The sequence below is a fragment of the Phyllopteryx taeniolatus genome, chromosome 15 (assembly GCF_024500385.1).
Source record: "Phyllopteryx taeniolatus isolate TA_2022b chromosome 15, UOR_Ptae_1.2, whole genome shotgun sequence".
NCBI classification, from domain to species: domain Eukaryota; kingdom Metazoa; phylum Chordata; class Actinopteri; order Syngnathiformes; family Syngnathidae; genus Phyllopteryx; species Phyllopteryx taeniolatus.
Window position 1 is genome coordinate 1600769 of NC_084516.1, and position 21753 is coordinate 1622521.

Genomic DNA, 21753 nt, shown 5'->3' on the forward strand with positions numbered 1-21753 from the left:
CCATGCTAACCGGATTAGCCGCAAAATTGGATTTAGCGCGTCACATCTGCTCTCGTCGTTGTCAATCATCGGTAAACGCGATTGACTGGTTGTCCCTGCTTTTTTGTCTTCCATCGTCCTCATTAATCGAGTCTTTAAGGAAGCCCAATTGAAAATGTTTTTAAGGCAACATGCATCAAATACGGCACAAGACCTCCACGCAGGAGTGCCCCCTTGTAAATTTGCCACCAACACCAGTTTCACCGATAGAGACAAACTTTGGTGGACAGGTCTATCACAGCACGATGCAGAAAAAGGCTCAAGGACCCTTGCTGGAAATCAAACAGGAAATCAGCCATTTTGGTCTAAAGGGGCATTTTGGGGCAAATTCAATCATTGGTGCCCCTGGACATTTGGGAAAAATTTGGCCCCGACAGCAGTTTCTCCAATTGACACCAAATTTGGTGAACACGTCTATCGTAACGGGATGCATGAAAAAGTCTCAAGGACCCGTACCTAGAAATTAACAAGAGGTCTGCTATTTTGGTTTAAAGTGGCTTTTTTTTGGGGGGGGGGTGAATTCACTCATTGACTCCTGGAAAGTTGGGGGATTTATTTGATTTGATGAAATCACCCCCTGACACCCGTTTCTCCGATTGACACCAAATTTGGTGGACATGTCCGTCAAAACAGGATGCTTAAAAAAAGTCTCAAGGACCCATACCCTCAATGGAAAAGGAGGTCAGCCATTTTGGTTTTGAAGCAACCCGGTAGGAAAAATGCAATTCATCACTTCCGGAAGCTTTATGACGACTACCGCTAGCTGAACACAAAAATATGACTTGAATGGTGTGGGAGTGGTTCATAAGAATGTTTTTTTTTGTCAACGTTGCTTTTATTATATGACAATAGTAGCAAGAAAAGTGCAAAAACACAAATGAAAAATTCTTTACAAAGTATTTCAAAGAAAACAAAACAGTGTTGTTTATTTTGTCAATGGCATTTTGAAGCAATCGAAGAAGTAAGTGTCATTTCTAAGCATAATTAAGGCCTTCATTTGGGGAAAATAAGACTCGAGGCTCTGCGACGTTTTAAACCGCAAAATGTGCCTTCCAACTTGGAGTTTCTAATTTGAGCAAGTCATTTAGTTTGGTCCACTTTCATTAAAAACAATAAATAAATCCAAAACACAGCAGTGAAATGAGGCATGAGCTCGCCATTTATTCTTCGTGAGGACGTTAACGTGGTTAACTGCAATTTTTTTGTTGCTTTTTTTTAATCTTTATAATAAACTCTCTTGTTAGTCGTGTGTGTGTCAAGAGAGAACACTATGCATATACATACACTTTATCTTATTGGCAAGTAGATATGTTATTTTTTTTGTAAGTACATTCTGCTCATGTACAATATACACCTTCAAAAATAGATTTTTTTATTTTTTTTCCCCCCCCCCGGCGTCAAAGAGTCACATTCGAGTGTTAAAGAACGGTGCGGCCGCTGTCACGTGACGGCGCGGAAGGCACGTCCGTGAGTTGCCGCGTGGTATCACGGTGAATGCGGACGGAGCCCGGCGCGGCCGCTCGAGGAGAAGCGCCGCCGCCGCTTCCTGTTCTCGGCTGCGCGGTACGAAGGCCAAGTGAGGAAATCGCCAGGCCGCGTTTGAAGAATGAGCGGATGACGACACGGACGAGAAGAGCGATAGCGCGCCTTAGCTTAGCATCAAGGCCGTAAAGGGATGCCGCGGCACCGTGGCCGGCGTGCGAGTTGTTCACGTCACGGGCCAAATTTGCGAGCCTTCTCAAGCAAAGTCGTTTGAGGATTCAGACGATATCCTCGATAACTATCTTAACGTCCATGTACCAGCATGCACAAGTACGACAATTTGGCGCACTAGTAGAACTAAGTAATAAAAGCATTGAACCTTTTGCTTGTTCACTTTGTGATAAAACATTCTGGATAAAGGAACAATGAAGAACACACGCTAGGGAGAAACCTTTCGCCTGCTCAGTTTGTGGTAAAAGTATGGCTTTGGCGCCATCTTGTGGCCAAGGAACTATGTTAAAGTGAGTTGACAAGTTTCATTTAGACAAAAGTAGTGCTTTGGGACCATCTTGTGGCATTTTAATGTCAACAAAACTATCTTGAAGTGAGTTGAGGAGCTTCATTTAGACAAAAGTAGTGCTTTGTCACCATCTTGGTGCCAAGGAACTATGTTTAAGTGTGTTGACGCGCTTCATTTAGACAAAAGTAGTGCTTTTGTGCCAACTTGGAGCATCTTGCTGAATAGAAACTATGTTGAAGTGAGTTGAGGAGCTTCACTTAGACAAAAGTTATGCTTTGGCGCTATCTTAATGCCAACAAACTGTTTAAGTGAGTTGAGGCGCTACATTTAGGTAAAAGTAGTGCTTTGCCACCATTTTGGGCATCTTGGTGCCAAGGAACTATGTTGAGGTGAGTTTATGAGTTTCATTTAGAAAGCAGTCGTCGTACTTTGCTACATCTTCATCGTAAATTGCCCACTGATGACATCTTTTGCAACTAGTACCACTACTGAATGTTAACAATGTAGTATTGTTTTAACTGTGGCATACTAGTAGAACAGCCACATGTCAGAAATATGAGGGAAACTGCTAGTGGGCCTTTTCGCAATACTAGTAGGGTCCAGGATGCTACTAGTATGTGACACATGCCTACTAGTTGGACCTTGAGTACTACTCGTGCAGCACAGTCACAAAAAGTGGCATTAGTCGTGGCGAAAAAGAAATAAATGAGTACGATTGTCATGCTCTAATGCGCTGAATTTTCTGACTCGCGAGGACCAAGAGCATAATAGTACATGGACCTTAAAATGGATATCAAATCAAACGCTCAAACGCTTGAGAACACCACAACAATTTGGGCTCACGAGTAAATTCAGTGACAAGCTCAGTCAGGGAACAATTGAAAACTTTGAAGTCAAAGTAGCGCTCTTACCATGTATTTTTGTTTGTGGCCTGACAATATCTTGTAAAACCAGCAAGCTCTTCAGGGGGCAACAGTGAGCCATGGAACCAAATGGCATTTTCTTTCGGAGCTACAGTATGTGCTTCCTTTTGTCATAGTGTTTCGAGTGTTAACGATAGTGTTGCAACGTAGCGCATTTTCCTTAGCCAGTGGCTGCCGGAGTTAGAAGACTCACTGACTGTATGCTATGCTAAGCTAAGCAAAGCTAAGCTAAGGGGCAGCAATATCGGGCTTCTCGTCACCTTTGGCGACCACGTGGCGGCAGAGGCAACGGTACGCGCAAGGCAATTCGTTAGATTTAAAAAAAAACAAGAAAGACAACATACACTACTCACAAAAAGTTTGCCATGTTGCGCTTTGGGGTGAAATGTCAGGATGAGCCTAAAGTCCACGTGAACTTCATTTGACCTTGTGTGAACTTTTAAACACAGGTCCAAATGTTTCAGTACATTTTGCACAACTTGATGTTTTGTAACCAGGCAACATTAACAACCGGTGGTTGAGCTACGCCCGACCCATATGGAATGTTTTTGAGGCCGATGCCAATTCCGATAGTTGGCAGAGTAAAATTCCGACGAGAGATTATTCAGCCGATTAAAAAACATATATATATATATATATATATATATATATAATCCATTCCGACTACAGATTATTCAGACCATTAATTTAAAAAGAAATATATATATATATATATATATATATAAAAACACTGAAAGTTACAGCAAACTTGGCATTGTTGTTTGTTTGAACGTCATTATCGTTGGCCGATTTTTGGGTTGATTTCGACAGATTTATTTGGGGGGGAATGTTTGTTTGAATCTCATTTTCTTTGTCTGACGTTATAATGTGTCAATGCGCATTTAAAAAAAATAAAAATAAATAAATAAACGGGGTGGGGGGGGGGGTTGGTTGGGAATCTGACATATTTTGCCGATTTGAAAAGGGTTAATATCCGCCGATTAATTGGTCAGGCCCTATTTTGAGTCCTGAAGATTTCACTCCAAAGCCCAATATCCCAAACTTTTTAAGCGTAGCGTATAATTATGCACTTAAAAATGAACATTTCGTGTCTGACTGGACAACAGCCGCAGCCAATCAGACGAGGCCCGCAAACGCCACGTGAATGGACGTTCGGCGGAGACGGCGTGAACATGAGGACGCGGGTTTTGTGTTCAAGGCAGTTGCGGCAAGGTCACGAGTCCAATCTTCTGCCAATCGTCAGAATGTCTGACGTTTGGCACAACTTTCTCTGCTAACCCTACAAACAATCGACAAGTGTTGCTTTAGCTAAAAAAAAAAAGAAAAGAAAAGAAAAAAAGAATGGGGGTTGGCTAACTGATTAAACGCTAACTGGTCAGGTTTGGTCGATGGGGATTTGGCGCCGCTCGGTGGCCGGCGTGAGCATCACAGTGGTTCGGGGGTTGGACCGGAGGGCCAAAAAGCTTCCCATCCCTCTCTCTCTTTCTTTCTTTCGCTTTCTTTCGTCTTCTGTTGTTTTACTGTGGTTGGTGATGTCCCGTTGTCAGCGGCGCGGTGAGGCTGGCGAAGAAACGGTCAGGCGTCAAGGGGTCCTGCGGGACATTCAGGTCACTGAGCCTTCATACTGCTCGTCATCACCAAAACAATATGACTGCTAATACACTGAAAACAGTCATTTTCCGCGCTGCAATTCCTCAAGCCAAATTCTCTGTCCTGTCGCTTGCTCTCGAGCATCTCACTCTCTCTCCATTCTGTCTCCCTCGTTATCCCATCTCTCTATCCTGTCTCTCCCTCGAGCCTATTTTTCTCTATCGCATCTCTCTCTCTCTCTCGCCCTCCCTCACTCACTCAGCTTCTCCCTGGCTCCCGTCGACACTGCAGGGCATGATGCCCGATTGGAATTTTTGGTTAAAGCCGATCTTTTTATGTTGTCATTACAAAAACAAACTAACGTGTACAGAGGTTAGGGTTAGTCTCCGGACTCACGTGGAATCATGGCCGATCTCATCTGAAGCTCTTCTGCTGCTGCATCAGGCCGACGTTCTCGTACACTCGGGAGTTGTCCTCACGCATCCTGACACACGGGAACACACGAGCCCACGGCAATTAGCGGCCGGCGGCGAGCAGGGAGGTGCGTTGGCGTAGGGGAGTCTTACTTACTCTGCGCAGGTGGGCGTGGGCAGCGGCGTGCACGGAGGAAGCGGACTCTGCTCGCCACCCGTCAGGTCTGACAGAGAATACTTGATGTTGGTGTACTCGCGACCTTTGATCTTACTTTTCTGGAACACACGCAAAAAATAAACCATCTCGTGATGCCTCCAGAACACTCAAGCATAAAGTCTACAGACACAACATGATTGGATTATTATTATTATTTTATTTTTTTTAACTGTATCTATGTGTACGGGAGGACACTTTGTAGCGTGCAAGGTAGTAATGCTTACAGGCGTACTGACAGCGCTAGCATACAAATGGAATAAGTGAAGTCAGCCCCAAGTGTGAATGTACCCAATATTTGGAGCAAATATTTATTTGCAGTAAAAGAGAAAATACTGTTGTCAACATTTTGAATAATATAAATTCCAACACTCTGTTTAAATGCCTTTAAGTATTTGTTCATTATGCAACAAGTTTCTTTTTTTTTTTTTAAATCTGTGACAATAGACAGAAAGTGCAGGGACCTCTCAGGCTCAGCTGTAAGTCTAATAGCGATCAATGAAAATGGAAACATAAATAGCTCCCGAGAGTTGTCTGAAGTCAATACAATTTTCTCAAATCTTCACTAATCTTTGTTTTAAGTTCGAACAAAAACAAGAAGTGTACGAGAGCAGCAACTCTTATGAAGTGAACGGAAAATTTTAATCAATCAATCAATAATTCCCTGAATTTCACCCAGTTTGAAATTGATCTCGTTTCAGCCGTCGATTAAAAAATGCCAAGGCCCAAATGCGTCAAAGTGCCGAATATCGGCGCCGATGACCGGCCTATCCTTAATGTATTTAGCATGGGTTGTTGTCGTACTAGTAGTCGTGTGTACTGTATGAGTAGCATGTATAATATTCGTATGTATAGTTGCTAGCATGAAGCTGAAAAAGGGTTTCTTAGTTATTGTGTTTTATGTTCAGTCTTACTCATGTACAACATTTTGCTGGAGAAATGAAGTAGAGTCGAAGTGGGCGACACAAGAGCATTTGGAAAAATGTGTTGAAAGGGCACCAGTGAGTCTGCTGTGTGTCACAAAGAAGAAGTGGAACCTGCTCCTCCACGATCCGCCGCTGCAGCGTCTCTATGTAGTGTTGCACGGCCATGTAGATGAAGCGGTACTGAGCCTCCGTCTGAACCATTCCAGAGCGCTGGGAACGCACCATCTGGATGCTCTTGGGAACGTCGATGTCGCAGTCCACGCCTGGAACACACACACACACACACACACGTCACTCACACAAACTCGTGTCTCACACACACACACACCCAAGAGAGACTGACCTTTTTCTCGGATGATGTCGATGAGGATGTCGATGACGATGAAGGTCCCCGTCCGTCCGATCCCTGCACTGCCGACGCAAGCGTGGCCGGTTAGCGCGTGTGCTCGGCGGCGCCGCCTACGCTGAAAAACACGTACCTGCAGTGAACGGCGATGGGCCCGGCGTCCAAGATGCCCTCCTGCTTCAGGTTGACCTCCTCCAAGAAGTCCAGAACGCCGCCGGGGTCCGTGGGGACGCCGTGGTCGGGCCAGGCCCTGAAGTGGTACTGCCACACCGTGCGCTCCGTGTTGCCCTGCGGCCAAAAAAAACAAACACAAAGACTCAGCACCAGGTGCGGTTTCAACGCTTAAATGAGGAGGAAATGTCGAAGGAGGAGGAAAGCGAGCTACCTGTCCCACTTTGGAGAGTTTGAGTTCTCTGAGGATGTAGTCGTGCGCCGCCGTCTCTCGGACGTTGCGAACCCGCATGGCGCCGTATTCCTTCAGAGCCGACATGTCGGGCCAGTACTTCACACATTTACTCTGTCGACACGCAAACCACAACAGCCAAACGGTATCAAACTGGAACAATAACGACAAAATGACTAATTCTGATAAAAAGACTAAAAATCAAAAAGCGCAAATGTAAAGGAAGAAGACAAATAAGTACACCTTTAATTTGAATTTGCAACATCAAAAAGTGCAAATTTAAAGATAAATCAAATATGGTAAAAATAACAACTGAACAAATTTAAAAGTTGTGAAAAACAAAAAGCACTCATTTCAATCGTAAAAAAAGTTCAACATTCCAACAAAATGGAAAAGAAAAGTCAAAATCCAAATTCAATACTAAAAGCACATCCTTTAAGGAAACGGTAAGACGAATAAAGAAACATCTAATAAAATAGTAAAAATAATGTAGTAAAAAATCAAATAAAATGTATGAAAACAAAAAGTACAAACTTAAAGGAAACACTCAAATATCAAAGTAAACATTCAAAAAGGAAAAATAAAAAAGTCAAAACTTTAAACGAAATTGTTCAAATAAAAAAAATGAATGTACCCACTTTTTGTGCCATTTTTGTTTGTTGGTGTGCCGTGAGATTTTTCAATGGTGAAATATGTTCCTTGGCTCCATAAAGGTTGGAAATCACGGCTCGAGTCAGATCGTGGATTCAAAGCAACATTACAACGTGACAGAAATAATGGGTGCTAACTCACTCTAATTCAATTACTTTATTGTAATTAAATGACTTCACCCACACCGAAACTTTCGAGCACGATTCCACAGAACGGTGGCATGTTTACGTACAACCGTTAGCGCTAGCACTAGCTTGCTAGGCTACATAACGTTTTGTTGCCTGCTTGCGAGTCGTATCGTATTTAAAAGTACGTGAACGTACCTCAAGCGAGCCTTAAACGAACGTCCTCTCCTGTCCCGAGCACCGGTGACCACCAACACACATTTTCCCCAATTTGTCCTTAGAATACAGTCGGCGCGCTCCTTTAGTTGTCGTCGTCGCCACGGTAACGAGGGTATCCGGTCGCATTTGTGTTGAGAAGATAAAGCCCAATGATCGTAAAAAAACGGGATGCGGTGGTATCGGAATACAAGATTTGATTGCAGTAGTCTGACATAGTGCAATCGTGAAAGAGCAAATTTGTTTTGCAGTCTGATCCGGGCATTACGTGTTGTCTGTCCCACACCGTCGACATGTTTTTTTTTTTTTTTTTTAATAACTTTAATGGCCGTCAGATATTTACATGACTAAAGCAAAAGACACGCGACAAGGCTAAAAATAAACTCGCTTTTGAAGTCAAATATACTGTGCACGATGGAGACGCGGAGTCAATGTCTTTTGCGGACCCGATCAACGACATCATTGATCGGATCGGCAAATTACGACATTAAAGCCGATCAGCATAAAATGCAAATTATCGGCCGATACCGATCAGGCCGATAAAATCGGCGTAAAGTCTAGTTGCAAAAGAAATCCCCGAGCAAGCTGCGGCTGACCTTCCCCCTCTCGACCTCCTTGGTGGTCATGACAATGACCCGCGAGTTCTCCTGGAAGACCATCCTCCAGAAGTCGCTGATGGTGTTCTGCAGGCAGCCCTGAGTGGCGATGTACGACTTCCTCAGCTTGGCGCTGTTGCACTTGTTGTCCTGGTCGGGCTGAACACGACACGTCAACAAAAGTCAGCGATGACGATGACGACGGCGTGACGGTTGTCAGCGTGAGCGAAGGTGCGAGGATGAAGGTCATTTACCACGCTAGGGGATACTACCATGATGATATTGGCGTTGATGTAGTCGGATCCCGGCTCGTTGGGGTCTCCGTCCGTCAGGACCACCCGTGTGTGGTCGACTGCACGGGGGAAAGAAAAACTGAGGTCAAGAATTGTCCTGGGTGCGATAAAGTGGGCTACACACTACTACTACTACTTATTATTATCCGTCATTGTGGATGCCCTGTGGCACCATGCTGCCTCTCACACTTGTCTAGTTTTTCCTAATCATGTGGAGACTCTCTGTTAAGATATAAAAATCGGTGTGTGTGTGTGTGTGTGGCCCACTTAAACTAAGACGGCATCCGCACTCACAAGGCAGAATGTTCTTGTATCGGTTCTTGTTCTTGTTCTCGGCCCTCTGGCCCTCTTTGCGGCTGTACAGCAGCTTGCACTCCTGCTGCTGCAAGGTCTGCACGGAGGTGAGAGGATTGGGCGCGATTTCCAAATTCACAAAGGCGCTGAACGCAGAGATGCGTGATGAAAACAAGTGACGCCTTACCTCAAACTCCTCCCAAAAACCTTGCTTGACTTTATCTGTGGCCTCCGCCAGTTTGCTCAGCTCCCGCACTCGACTTTCGATCTCTGCTGCGTTGATGCGAGTGGTGTTGAGGGGCTGCGTGGGGGGGGGGGGGGGGGGGGGGCACGGGAGAGAGAAAGGACTACTACATGGACCTTAAGCTGGATATCAAGGATACGGAATAAGCGCTCAGACGGCTCTCCTCTCAACGACTTTTTTCGAAAGAGAGAGCTACCTGCTTGAGCTGCAGCACGGTGCCGAGGGTCTCCACCATGGGGTTCTTCTTGTAGTGCTCCACCAGGTCAGTGAGGGAGTCAAACTTCTCGCCACCGCCCACATCGTACTTCAGGTCGTGCTGCAGGAGGAGGATGCCACCAGTACATTATCCACATTTTCACACAACATGGGATCATTTGCGTTTCGTTCGAACAACAACACAATCACTTGCCACGAACAGATCATTCCATGTCTGTGTAAAATAGGAAATTGTAAATAAATTAAGGTAAACCTCACCCTCCAAAAATGGTAAAAGTTTGATAAAAATAGTAAAAAGATCATATGTAACCATTCTAATAAAACAAAAATAAAAGTTTCTCATAAAATAGCATGTATCAAAAAGTGCAAATAAAGAAATTATACAAATTAAAAATGTAAAAACTACAGTATAAAAAAGAAAAATGTACAATTGCAAGTTAAATAAGTAAAATGTATGTTGTCAAATTAGAAATATTATATTCAAATGTACGAATATTTTTTTAAAGGTGCAAAAATAAGTCATTATTGAGAAATGAAAGAAAAATAACGGCAACATTGTTGTAACCCATACAACACACAGTAGTGACTTCGGGAATTCCAAATGCTGAGTGTTGCGTTGAGTCTGACACAGACAACCCGCGCGTGCCCACAAAACATCCGCGAGTGGAGACACAACACTGCTCGCCAGCCGCATTTGAACCGGTTTGTGGCGGAGACGGACGCGGCTCACCTGGCATCGGATCATGACGTGCGTGACTTTGGGCTTGCTGTCGCTGCTGTCCGTCTTGTCGTCGCCCGTGCGCACCGACAGCACGAAGTCTCCTGGGTGGCTCTGGCTCTCCCGCACCAGGAAGCTGCCGTTCTTGCCTTTTTCCGTCAAAAGCTTCTCGGCCTCGCGACCCGATAGGTGTCCGTGGAACCATCTGGAAGGATGTGTTGGTAGATGACGCTCCATGTATTATATATATATTTTTTTTGGGTGTTCGTGCAGCGGGCTCACCTCTCCGACGTCGGGTCGGCGCAGTTGAGCGGATACTTGAGCTCGATGACGTCGCCGTTCTTCTCCTTGAGCTGCCCGTGGTGCTCCATGTAGTACTGCACCAGCTCAGCCAGCGTGGCAAACTTCTCGCCGCCGTACAGGTCATAGTAGTCGCCCGTGTTCTGGATCTTGATGTGGGTGACGGCGCCGTTCCGCCTGCGGGGATGCACATAGTGAACATGAAAAACTCAAAATCTTTCCGCGCTTGTGTGGGTTTTCTCCGGGTAAAATGTGCATTTCAGGGTAATCTAAAATAGGGCTGCAGTTCTCAAATATTTTAAGAATCGATTACTCTATCGATTAATTGGTTAAAAAAAAAAGATTTTATATTATTAAACACCAAATTCAGTATGTGAGGTGCAGGTTTGATTGTTGTCCACTCGGGGTCGCCCTCCTCACGCTAATCTTCGACTTTGCTTTCAAACTGTTTTGGTAACTGAACTGTACTTAGAAAGTGATCCTTACATGTACCACTAGAGGGAACTCACGTACCCTCACAGATCTCCTTGAATGCCATTATTTGTGTTTTGACAGCATAAAGATTCTGACTGTTCAAACTGTTACTGTTGCACTTGTTGGGGTTTTTAATTTCTTAAAAAGACGACTACTAATTTCAAACTTTTCTGGGGGGAAAAAAAAAAAAAAAAGATTTGCCCTGTCAGCTGATATTTTACACAATCTATGGCTTTCAAACTGTTTTGGTATACAAAAACCTGAAGGCACCAAGCTGCATTCGTTCTGAATGTTTTGTCTTTTTTTTTTTTTTTGCTGAATCAGCTGCTGAGTCACCAAGGAATAAAAATTGTTTTTAAGTCCTGCACTGTCATCTGAGAAAACGGGGGGGGGGGGGGGGGGGGGGGGGACTTGCAAATCTGAGGTTCACATGTGACTTGTTGTTAGCATTAGCTCAGGATCAGCAGGGACGAGTTTCCCTTTGGTGAACATTTCTGCGGCCCTGGAAAATGAGCGAGTCGGCAGCCAAAATGTTGGCCGAAAATAAAAAAAGCTATTGCATTTTATAGTAAGTCGTCGTCTCACTGTGAGGGGGCGCTATCGTTTGGAGTCAGCCAGTCCCGCCTCTTAACTGGAACACGTAGCTCCGACTATTCTGGCCGCCCTCCACTGGCTGCTTGTGCACTTCAGAGTTCATTTGAATATTCAGCTTTTTTTTTTTTTTTTTCTAAATCTCCGAGTGGTCTCGCCCCACCTTACCGGTCTGAGCTGCTCCATCGCTACAATCCCGCCACCTGCTGCTCCTGGAGGTACCGAAGGCCGAGCAGGAGCTCAGAGAGGATTTCAGGGTTTTCGCTGTTGCTTGTCTCAAAATACGGAATGACCTGCCAGTGCACATTAGACAAGCCCCTTCGCTGTCCTTTTTTTTGTTTGTTTTTTTAAACACACCTTAAAACCAATTTGCATTGCTTGGCATCTGCTTGAGCCCTTATTAGTGCTTTATGACTCAAATTGAGTTGAGTCAGCCTAAAAGTCTAATTGCCTTAGCAATTTTGGAACGTTTTCAGACAACAAGAACAAACACAGCACGTTCGACAAACAAGAAGAATCCACTTGTCTCGATTCAACCTCTTGATATTTGTATTTCACAGTCTTGAAATGGCAGTCACGCGTTTAATAAGCCAACAAATTATTTTTAGCTTTTGTTTGGTTATTTTAGGTCTGACGCAAGCCATTTATAGCAGAGAAGAAGGAGAAACCTCGGCTTTCTCGCTCACGTACAGGATGACGGCAATTGCTTTACAACTAAAAAGTCTGCTTTTCGGCATGTTTGCAAATGAATAGTAAGTACTTTTGCAATTTTTGAATGGACTGATGGCTCTTAAGAGGTACACACCTACTAACATTTTGAGGCCAAGTTGTCGGTGTGAAAGGGGTGCGCGAGCGCCTCACTCACCGCACTGACAGGGTGAAGTCTCCGGGGTTACTCTTGCTGGGTCTCGCTAAAAAGCTGCCGTCCACGCCGCGAGTCAGCAGCAGGTTTTCCGCCTCCACGCCCGTGATGTTGGGGTGAAACCACCTGGAGAAAGGCAAACAAGTGTGACTGTTTCCTCCGGGCTCACTGCCGTGGCGCCAACTCCTTTCTACGTGCAGCGCGGGGCGGTAGTCTGCAGTGGCCCGTGGCTAAGTGGTTAAGATCATCGTCTGCCACCGTGTGGGGGACCGAGGTTCAAGACCCCGACCGGACCATCCGGCAACATCCCCCGGACTCCCGGCTGCGGTGTCCTTGAGCAAGACACCGATTCCCCGGGCGCTTCAGCTGGCCCAATGTGTTCCACTAACAAGTGTGTTATGTGTTCGCTGTGATCGGTAAAAGCACAAATTTCATGTTCATGACAATAAAAGTGATTCTTCTTCTTCATCATCATCATCATTAGTCCCTATGGAAAAATGCACAGATTTTGCCTTGAGCTTTTTTTTTTTTGTAATCGAATTAGTTGTGTGATTGGATGAATCGTTTCACCCTGAAATGTTTTACAACTTTTGTTTTCAAACACGTATGAACTTATGGCCAATGCATTTGGACTGAATCATGATTTAAGTACAGTTTTTCCATCCGTACCACTTATCCTCACTCGCGTGCCGGCATACCGTTGTTGTTGTTTTTTGTTTACTTTACTATAGTTAAGCGCAATGTTGATGTTGGAACTGTGCATAATGTTACAGTGGGTTACGATCATATAAAATAGATCTCGTTTTTGATGAACACGTAGGCCTTTTAAGCTACTGGATTTTCATGTTGGTAATTATGGTGGAACTTGGAGAGCCAAGAGCTGTCGTTTCAAAATAAGAGTTTTGTGGCAGGGTTAAGTCTCGGATGCGCCAAACAGGACACGATGGACGTGACTTTACGAAGCTTCTTGTACGTATGTGCTATTATTCCACTCCCGCTGTTTCTTCCAACTCCTCGTGCAGTTTGCCTCGTCGCACGTCGCTTTTCTTCTTGCACATCAAGAAAGGCGCTCCGAGTTGGTCCTGCGGTTAATGTTGCCACATAACACCGACATCATGAGCCTCCCTCCGAGTAGCGAGCATGAACGTTTGGTCAGCAATAAGGAAGCCTCGTGTGCTTTGGTTGCATCGTAGGGTTACAATGTGGGGAAAACAGCAAACATGTTGTCACCGGTGGAGGTTCACGTTTCGTGGTGAGCCAGCGGCGGCACCCCCCCCCCCCCCCGCCCGCCCGCCCGCCGCCCCCCCCCATACACACGGACACGCTGCCCCAAAACTGCTCGGTGGAGTTCAAGTTACGCAGCTGGGTTAAGGCCATCGGCGGACGTTGTTTTCCAGACAAGCGCTTACCTCCGAGATGTCATTTTTTTTTTCCGCTCCTCACTTCCTTCCACACTCGGCAGCTAGCAGTAGCTTCTTTCCGGCTAGGTGGCGAACCTTCGCGAACGTTTTTCCCTCCAATCGCGGGGCAAAGACGTTCATCGGCTCATATTCGGCCAAGACGAGTGCCGAAATCACGGCATCGAGCAAAAAAAGTAGGCGCAAGAACAACATAAAAAGTGTCTGTAGGCCTGTCCCGCAGACTTCAGACCAAGTCGATTGTTGGACGTCACCAAACCTGCGACAAACCAGAGGGTGCGTTGTATTTGGTCACCCGGCACGGCCGTTCTCGGCGTCGCGCCGCCCATTTGCCGTCAAATCCATGGCTCCCGACTCATCCGGGCAACAGGGCAACTAATTGCAACTGCTCCCGAGTTTCCTCTGTGCGCGTGCGCATAAAAAGTTATTCCCTGTTTTCCGAAATGTGCGTTATGTGAACGAAGGTACGCTTTTGAAACGTTCATGTTCCGTGAACAAAATATGACGTTTAGATCCTTATTCATGCCTCGAATGTGGACAGAATGTAAGATATGGTTACATGTCAATGACTAACAAAAAAAAAAATACAGTTAAAATGTGACATATTGAGGGTGCGTTGTATTTTGACGGCCGCTGCGGCCGCTTTGTCGGTGTCGCGCCGCCCCTTCGCGGCAACGAAATGTGAAAATGAAAGACTACTTTTTGATGAAAAAAAGTATCGAATGTTTTCCAAGCGAAACGCTAGCGATGTTAAATACCGCCGATTTACTTTGTGTTGTATACAGTGGGGCCTTAAGATACGAGTTTAATTCGGGCCGTGTCCACGCTCGCAACTCGAAACGTCATCTTGTTTTGTCGGAACGGCAAGGATGCTCAACGCTGTCCAAAGTTCCAGGTTCTGCGTCTGGATCCGGTGCCGGTCGGCCGGTCTGCTGGACCGAAGGAGCCCATCAGAGACTTTGGTGTCACAATGCGCTCTCCTCTCCTGTCCTGTCCGCCTCAACCTCTTCAGTCCTGTGGTTTAACATAAGGATTGTCACAAGGTTTCTTGTGATGCGTAAACACGATAAAACACATCTTGGCTGTTTGCGCGGTTGACGTCGGGCCACACATGCCAAGAAACATCCAAGTTCCAGCCAACTGCAGAGCACTTTCAAGATCGGAAGAGCTGACTTCCTTTCCTGTTAATGATGACCTCAAATGATTGAATCATCAAAAGTGGCAATATTTTGTTTTGAGAATCCACCAAGTGCACCAAAATATGCATCGCGTGAAAGATGGTTTGTCAGAATGCAAGGTTGGGTTAAAGTCCCACCGTCAAATGTTCAATATTGAAGACACGCCATCAATGAGCTGATACAATTTGATGTGTAAAACAAAAAACCACACTGTTGGTGTTCAGTGGACCAGTTTTGTACAACAAAGCCAATGATCTAGTAGAACACATTCTAAGTTTCAGTCATCAATTTTTTAAAATATTTTATTATTGTTTCAAGTTCTTTTTGTAAATCCACGATAAATTATTCATATATAAAAATCATGCAATGTTTCACTCTGTGTGTGTGGGTCGTGCATCTCTTTAATATGAGTTTCACTTTGTGAATTGAACTACCTTAACTAGATTCAGGTTTCACAACACAATTCTAATTCATTAAGATGGACCTGAATGTGTAAGTCGAATGATTGCATGTCGTTTTGTTTAGAAATTGAGATAAAGTAGCATCTTGAAACGAGGCAATTGACTATATCTATGTTTTCTATAGATGGTTGAGTTTGAAGCGTCGGCGCGGCTGTGGTCCTGTATCGCGTTTTGTCACGTTTGAGCCTCGCCGCTCGCCGTTGACGCCTTACGTGGCAATCACACGGCCGCCGCAGTTTTGCCACTTTGGGCTGCTTCTTCTGCTCTTTCCGGCGCTCATCCAGCCGCAGCAAACTGCACCCCAGCAGGGGCTCCAGCGCACCGGCGACACTTTACAGGCTCAAGAGTTGCCTCAAATTCATTATTCGTTTGGAAAACGTTTTTTTTTTGTGAAGCCCACGAAGCATGTTTACGACGTCGGAGCTGGTTGTCCTGCTGGCCGTCCTGTCCGCCACGGCGTCCGGCTACTTCGTTAGCATCGACGCCCAAGCCGACGAGTGCTTCTACGAGAAGGTCAACTCCGGCACCAAGATGGGTCTCATGTTCGAGGTTGCCGAGGGGGGCTTCTTGGATATCGACGTGGAGGTGAGACGCCGGCCTGAAGGTTTTCGGCTCACCGACGCTAATCTGCGGCAAAGGAGGCGAAGGCCCAAGCGCGGCTGTCAGCCGCCATCTGTTAGCATTAGCGGCGCTAATTTTGCGGCGCTAACGGCAAACTTGTCTTTTACGTTTAATTTTTGCCGTCAATCATTTCAAACTTGTTTATTGTTGGCAGAGAGAGAGAGAGAGAGAGACATTTAAGAGACTGAATGTTAGTTCGGTGCTGACGTGCCGGCGAGCATTTAGCCACGTTATAGCTTCGCTGTGTAAATAATTGCGCTATTTATTTTTTATTTTGTTACATTGTGTGTTTTTATCTTTTAAAGGTGTACGCGTGGGTGTTTTTTTTCCATATGTTTCTTACAAGAATTGGGATTTCATTCTTGTTGATGAAAAACCCGGACGCTTCCATATGTTTCTTAGCAGAGACTATGAAGTTGAATAAAGAAATTCCCATGTCTTTGATTAATTTAAATCATTTTTCAATTGTATTAGACCATGCTTGTTGCTGCAGAAATACCCGGATGTTTCCATATGTTAGAGTAGAGGCAACAGTAGCCATTCACAGGGCTTAAAATGTTTATAAATACCTATATTCAAAGTTTCGACACTAAATATACCAGTAACTGTAATCCCAAAACATTTCAAAATCGTTTCAAACGCATCAGCCTTAAAAAAAAAAAAATCGATTTACAGATTATTTGTTTTTTTCCAGACGTAGTAAGAGTACAAGCGCTTACATTTGAGTATGCACCAATACCGAGTAGCGATACAGCTCATGTCATCACATCTTGCAATTGTGATTTCATTGTGCTTGCTTGTAACACAAAGCACTTCAGTTATTTGGTGTCGCAGACTAAACTCTAGGGGGCACTATACAAAAGGAGCACATACAGTTCTAAGGAGGCGACGAATGTCAAGTCTGAGGGACGTGCAAATAGGATGCCATACTACAAATTCAAGTGAGTAAAAAAGAGCGTTGTTTTTTTTTTCCCCCCAAGTATAAGTACAGACGTACAGTATCGGCACCGTAAGCGCAAGGACGCTGATACGTTTGTCAGCCTGTAATTAGCACATTCCTATTTGCCATTCGATGACATCGTTTGGCTCAGTGACTCATAGCGACTCTCATTCTTGAAATACACAAATGGCAAATGACTCCTCAGCTGGAGTTTGGGTACTTCCTGTACCTTCCGCTAAGGAGCTGTAAACTTTCACCACTACCAAAAGCGATGCAGACTTTTTTTTTTTTTTTTTTTTTTTAAATAATCTGCGTTGTCTTGAGAGTTTTTCACGAGTCACCGATATTTTATCGTCGGTATCGGTACGAGCCCATCCCTATTATTATTATTATTATGAATGCTTTTGTCCGTCGCTCCTTCCAGATAACCGGCCCCGACGGTAAGCAGATCTACAAGGGCGACCGGGAGTCGAGCGGCAAGTACTCGGTGGCGGCGCACATGGACGGCACCTACAAGTTCTGCTTCAGCAACAAAATGTCCACCATGACGCCCAAGATCGTCATGTTCACCATCGACATCGGCGAGGCGCCCAAAGGCCAGGACATGGAGACGGAAGGTGACTTAGCCCGACTTTTCTTTAACGCTGCCCCCTCGCTGCTGCTGTTTTCTCTTCCCTCCTCCTCATTGAGTTTTTTGTTTGTTTTTGTTTTTTGACCGTCTTCTGGACGCTCTCTTCCTCCCTCCAGGCGGCGGCACTTGGGATGGTAGGCGGCGAGAATGCGGCCTTTTCGTGCACTGGCTAACCCGATGATTCCCAACCCCATTAGCGTCGTGTTGAAATTGAATTGCTTCAGTAGTTACGATTTAGTTACTAATTTGTGAAGTAATTTGTGTTCATCCAAGCCAGAGACGGATAGTCGGTCAACTTCATTTTATGAAAAGAAAATTGGCGCATTAAGAGGAAAATTATGTCATCATTTCATGAGATTTTCAGCGGTATTTTAGGAAAATAAAACCATATTATGAGACTAAGGTCGTATTATGTCATTATGAGAATAAAGTTGTAATATTAGGAGAAATAAATAAATAAATGCCCTAACCCTATTTTAGAGGGGGGGAAAAAACAATATTACGAGAATAAAGTGGAATATTATCCTAAGAATTTATAATTTTATGGGAATAAAGTTGCAATATTGGGAGAAAAATACATAATTGTAAAAGAGTATGTTTGTAATTTTATGAGAATTTTTTTTTTAAATAATCTTATTTTAGGTGAATAAAATGATGTAGCTAAAGTTGTGAGAGGCACAAACTTAATAGGGGGGAAAAACAATAATTTTATGCCGATATATAATAATATTATCAAGAATAAAATCATGAGAAAAAGTGTGATTACAAAAAAGTAATCATTTATGGAGATTTCTAAAATGATAATGATAAATAAATCCATAACATCATGAGAATAAAGTTGTAATATTATCCTAAAATGTTGTAATTAAAATAAAGTGGCTATATTAGGAGAAGAAAATTAATAACTGTACAATAGTGTAGTTGTAAAATTATGAGAATAAAGTCAGAACTTTACAATATTTTTTTTCCTGTTAGCGTAGGAGACAAAAAATAATGTGACTGAAATTGTAGTATGTAAAGATAAAAAAAGGCACAAACTTAATATTTTATGCGCATATAATGCTAACGTTAACAAGAATAAAGGTGCAATATTGCAAAAAATGTAATTGGTTTGTATTTTTAAAAGTAATCATTTCATGAGGTTCTTTTTTTGTATATTAGAAAAAGAAAACTATTGTATGACTAGATTAAATCGGCAATATGAATCTAAAAAGTTAATTTTATGAGAATAAAGCTGCAGTAGTAGGAGGAAAAAAATTGTTGAAATATTATGAGATTAAAGTCAGACTTTTACAGTATTTTTTTTATTTTAGGAGAATAAAATGTGAACCATATGCCAAGATATATATGGGTATAATATTAACTAGAATAGTTGTCGTAATACTAAAGTTATGTTTTATTTTACGAAAAAGAATTATTTTACATTTTGTGTCAATATAGAAGAATAAAATCATATGTGAATAAAGTTTGTATATGGCAAGAAATAAATCTATAAACATAATAGAAAAAAAACAACTTTGTATGCAGATGTAATTATGATATTACCAGATAAGAAGTTGCATTATTCTAAAATCAGTTGTTCTATTAGTATAAAAATACTCATTTTAGGTGAACAAAATGTTGAGTATTCCTTCTTTTTGTTTGGCGTTCTAGCGAAGTTTTTTCACGTCGATGACGCGCTTTGGCTCAGTGACGGTTGGGAATTGCTCGTCTAACCAGAGTTGTTGAGCGCCACGAAGAGTGCGCCTTGCTGTGTGTGAGCAGTTGGAGTGGTTTGACTTGTTGGGCTGTGAAAAAACGCAATTCCGTCAGCACCCCCAGTCGGGAAACTTGAATTGCCAATTAGGATTCCAGAGGTTGTCGCTCGTCTCGTTTCTGTGCGCTCGTGGCGGCGTAAGACGAGTGTTGTGCATGTAGCGCACGGCGTTGTGTGCGGTTGTGACTGGTGTGTTGTTTTATTTTGTGTGCGGCAGCGCACCAAAACAAGCTGGAGGAGATGATCAACGAGCTGGCCGTGGCCATGACGGCCGTCAAGCACGAGCAGGAGTACATGGAGGTCCGCGAGAGGATACACAGAGCCAGTGAGTGCACGCAACAGCATTTGATGCAAAAGTGACCTTTTTTTTTTTTGTTGTTGTTGCTTTGAGACCAATGAGAACTAGGGTGGGCTACGTCCCTTTTTGTCATTGTGCAGGAAAGTGGTCTAAAAATTTACCGGAGCGATAAAATCCGCTCGCTGAGCACAATAACGGAATTGTCAAAATGGAACTTCACTTTGATTTGGACCAAAATTCATCTGGCTGAGCTACACATGCAAATTAGCCATGTGTTCCCATTCCCAGTTGGGATAAACTTTAGAACTTTTTCATATTTATTTACAATCATTTTGTACCGTATTGTATTGCCCCCCCCCCAAATGACTCCATTAAATCAAGGTTCCACCGTATCTATATATTGCACAAGGCTTTGGCCTGAGTGCAAAAACAGATAATATGCCAGTAGCTAATCACAACAGTGGGGGGGAATGCAAGCCAAATGAATGCTAGTTCCATTAGCCAGTCAATGGAGTTTTGCATTGTGTGTTGGCACAAAGCTAGCGGACTTGCAAAAGGCAGAAGTGGTTGCTGGTGCTTTGGTTAAATACAAGAACAGAACATTCTTTTTGTTTTATTTTTATTTTTAAATAGGGCTGGCAGTCGATGACTTTATTAAATCTGATCAATCACACACTTGTATTGTGATTAAATGCGATTAATCACAGGTGCCAAATATGCCATACCTAGTACCGCGTTTTGCTTTGGGATGCTATTTTGATCTTGTTGTGCTTGGATGAAAAGAGCTGAAGCTTGAGCTTTGATTTTCATGAGCTAACGCTTTAACTTTGACAGTTTTAAAGTTAACTTTAACTTAAAGTGGTCATTTTTTTTAATTATTATTTTTTTAATATATTTGTTCACTATGTGCCAAGAGGTTTTTAAATTGTGACAAAAAAAGCATTATTTCTCCTTGAGAAAAGAATCTGACTCACTCAGGTGTGCTTTTGTGCTCCCCGTGCAGTCAACGACAACACGAACAGCCGAGTGGTGCTGTGGTCCTTCTTCGAGGCCCTGGTCCTGGTGGCCATGACTCTCGGACAGATTTACTACCTGAAGAGGTTTTTCGAAGTGCGGCGGGTGGTGTAGCGGCACGGCAGCGGCGACGCGAACCCTCGTCCTCCTCGAGACAATTCTTTCCACTCTGCGAAGCGGACTGGCGGTTTTCACCACTTTTGATTTCTTTACGTTCTTCAAAACGGCCGCAAGATTATGTAAAGTGGATGTTTTTGTTTTTCTCCCCCCTATGTGGTTTCATTCATTTGCTCATACTGTTTTTCGCACCAACTGAGCATTTTAAATCCGATGCAAGGTTCTGGAATTTAAAGAGAGGCAAGTTTTGTCACTTTTGGGGTTGGTATATGGTGGTTTGATCTCAAACAGCGGCCGCTTTAAGGGGGTTAAAAAAAGGGCAAACTATTCCGTTTAAATTGGTACATTTTCTAGCAAATAGTTGAATCTGGGGAGGGGGGGGATGTGTGTGTGGGGGGGGCGGGGGGGGGCTGATCTATCGACTGCTGTGTGCTTTTTGTGGCTGCTTATTTTGTTGGTGGGATTTTAAATTATCTGATTGTACAACAGTTTGGACTTGTTTTGGAACACTTTCACTGGGACGCAACATTCGGATGTCACCTTTGTTGTTGCGCGCGATTCAACATCCTTTTTTATTTTCTTCTTTCCGCTCTTTTGCTAAACGTCCAAAGCCGCCGTCGGTGTCTTCACTTTGGCGGCTGTGCCCCGTGCGTCGAGTCTCAACTGAAGTGCTCCAAGGTTTTTGTATTCCCCCAAAAAATCAACTTTGGTGTTTGCTCAGGCAGGAAAAGTCCTCTGCACTCTCTCGTTTTCAGACTCTGACACACTGATGCATCCATCTGTACAAATGTAGAACAGTTGTTGAAAACAAGCCCCAGGTTTCATAATAAAGAAATTCTATACAATGACTGGCTGCAAATGATTAATATTGGAAAAACAATTC

At 43.7% G+C, this 21753-nt stretch overlaps 2 protein-coding genes across 3 annotated transcripts; one reads left to right on the plus strand and one right to left on the minus strand.

Annotated features, from left to right (window-relative positions):
* Positions 1 to 1175: 1175 nt before the first annotated feature.
* Positions 1176 to 14115, minus strand: ptpn11a (protein tyrosine phosphatase non-receptor type 11a). 2 transcript variants are annotated; one of them, XM_061800199.1, is made up of 16 exons: positions 13846 to 14114; positions 12440 to 12562; positions 10492 to 10686; positions 10222 to 10414; positions 9472 to 9591; positions 9219 to 9332; positions 9032 to 9128; positions 8699 to 8796; positions 8445 to 8603; positions 6839 to 6970; positions 6587 to 6741; positions 6451 to 6518; positions 6219 to 6370; positions 5125 to 5243; positions 4951 to 5038; positions 1176 to 4556 (listed from the first exon to the last, which is right to left on the minus strand). In XM_061800199.1, exons 1-15 carry the CDS (start codon positions 13857 to 13859, stop codon positions 4969 to 4971), a joined length of 1809 nt encoding a protein of 602 aa, XP_061656183.1. In that variant the 5' UTR covers positions 13860 to 14114; the 3' UTR covers positions 1176 to 4556; positions 4951 to 4968. The 2 variants fall into 2 exon arrangements, with proteins under 2 accessions (XP_061656183.1, XP_061656184.1); XM_061800200.1 differs by lacking the exons at positions 1176 to 4556; positions 4951 to 5038 and having other exon boundaries at positions 6181 to 6370; positions 13846 to 14115.
* Positions 14116 to 15701: 1586 nt separating this feature from the next.
* Positions 15702 to 21718, plus strand: tmed2 (transmembrane p24 trafficking protein 2). The gene is made up of 4 exons (XM_061800208.1): positions 15702 to 16078; positions 17479 to 17671; positions 19659 to 19766; positions 20743 to 21718. The coding sequence occupies exons 1-4, from the start codon at positions 15899 to 15901 to the stop codon at positions 20865 to 20867; spliced, it is 606 nt and encodes a 201-aa protein (XP_061656192.1). The 5' UTR covers positions 15702 to 15898; the 3' UTR covers positions 20868 to 21718.
* Positions 21719 to 21753: the final 35 nt, after the last annotated feature.

Coding starts and splice junctions, on each gene's coding strand:
- ptpn11a (XM_061800199.1), bottom strand. Junction 8,797..9,031: donor ATACAAGAACATTCTGCCTT/GTGAGTGCGGAT, acceptor TCCCCCGTGCAG/TCGACCACACACGGGTGGTC. Junction 8,604..8,698: donor TGGTAGTATCCCCTAGCGTG/GTAAATGACCTT, acceptor TGTCGTGTTCAG/CCCGACCAGGACAACAAGTG.
- tmed2 (XM_061800208.1), top strand. CDS start 15,899: ATGTTTACGACGTCGGAGCTGGTTGTCCTGCTGGCCGTCCTGTCCGCC. Junction 17,672..19,658: donor CCAGGACATGGAGACGGAAG/GTGACTTAGCCC, acceptor TGTGTGCGGCAG/CGCACCAAAACAAGCTGGAG. Junction 19,767..20,742: donor CGAGAGGATACACAGAGCCA/GTGAGTGCACGC, acceptor CTCCCCGTGCAG/TCAACGACAACACGAACAGC.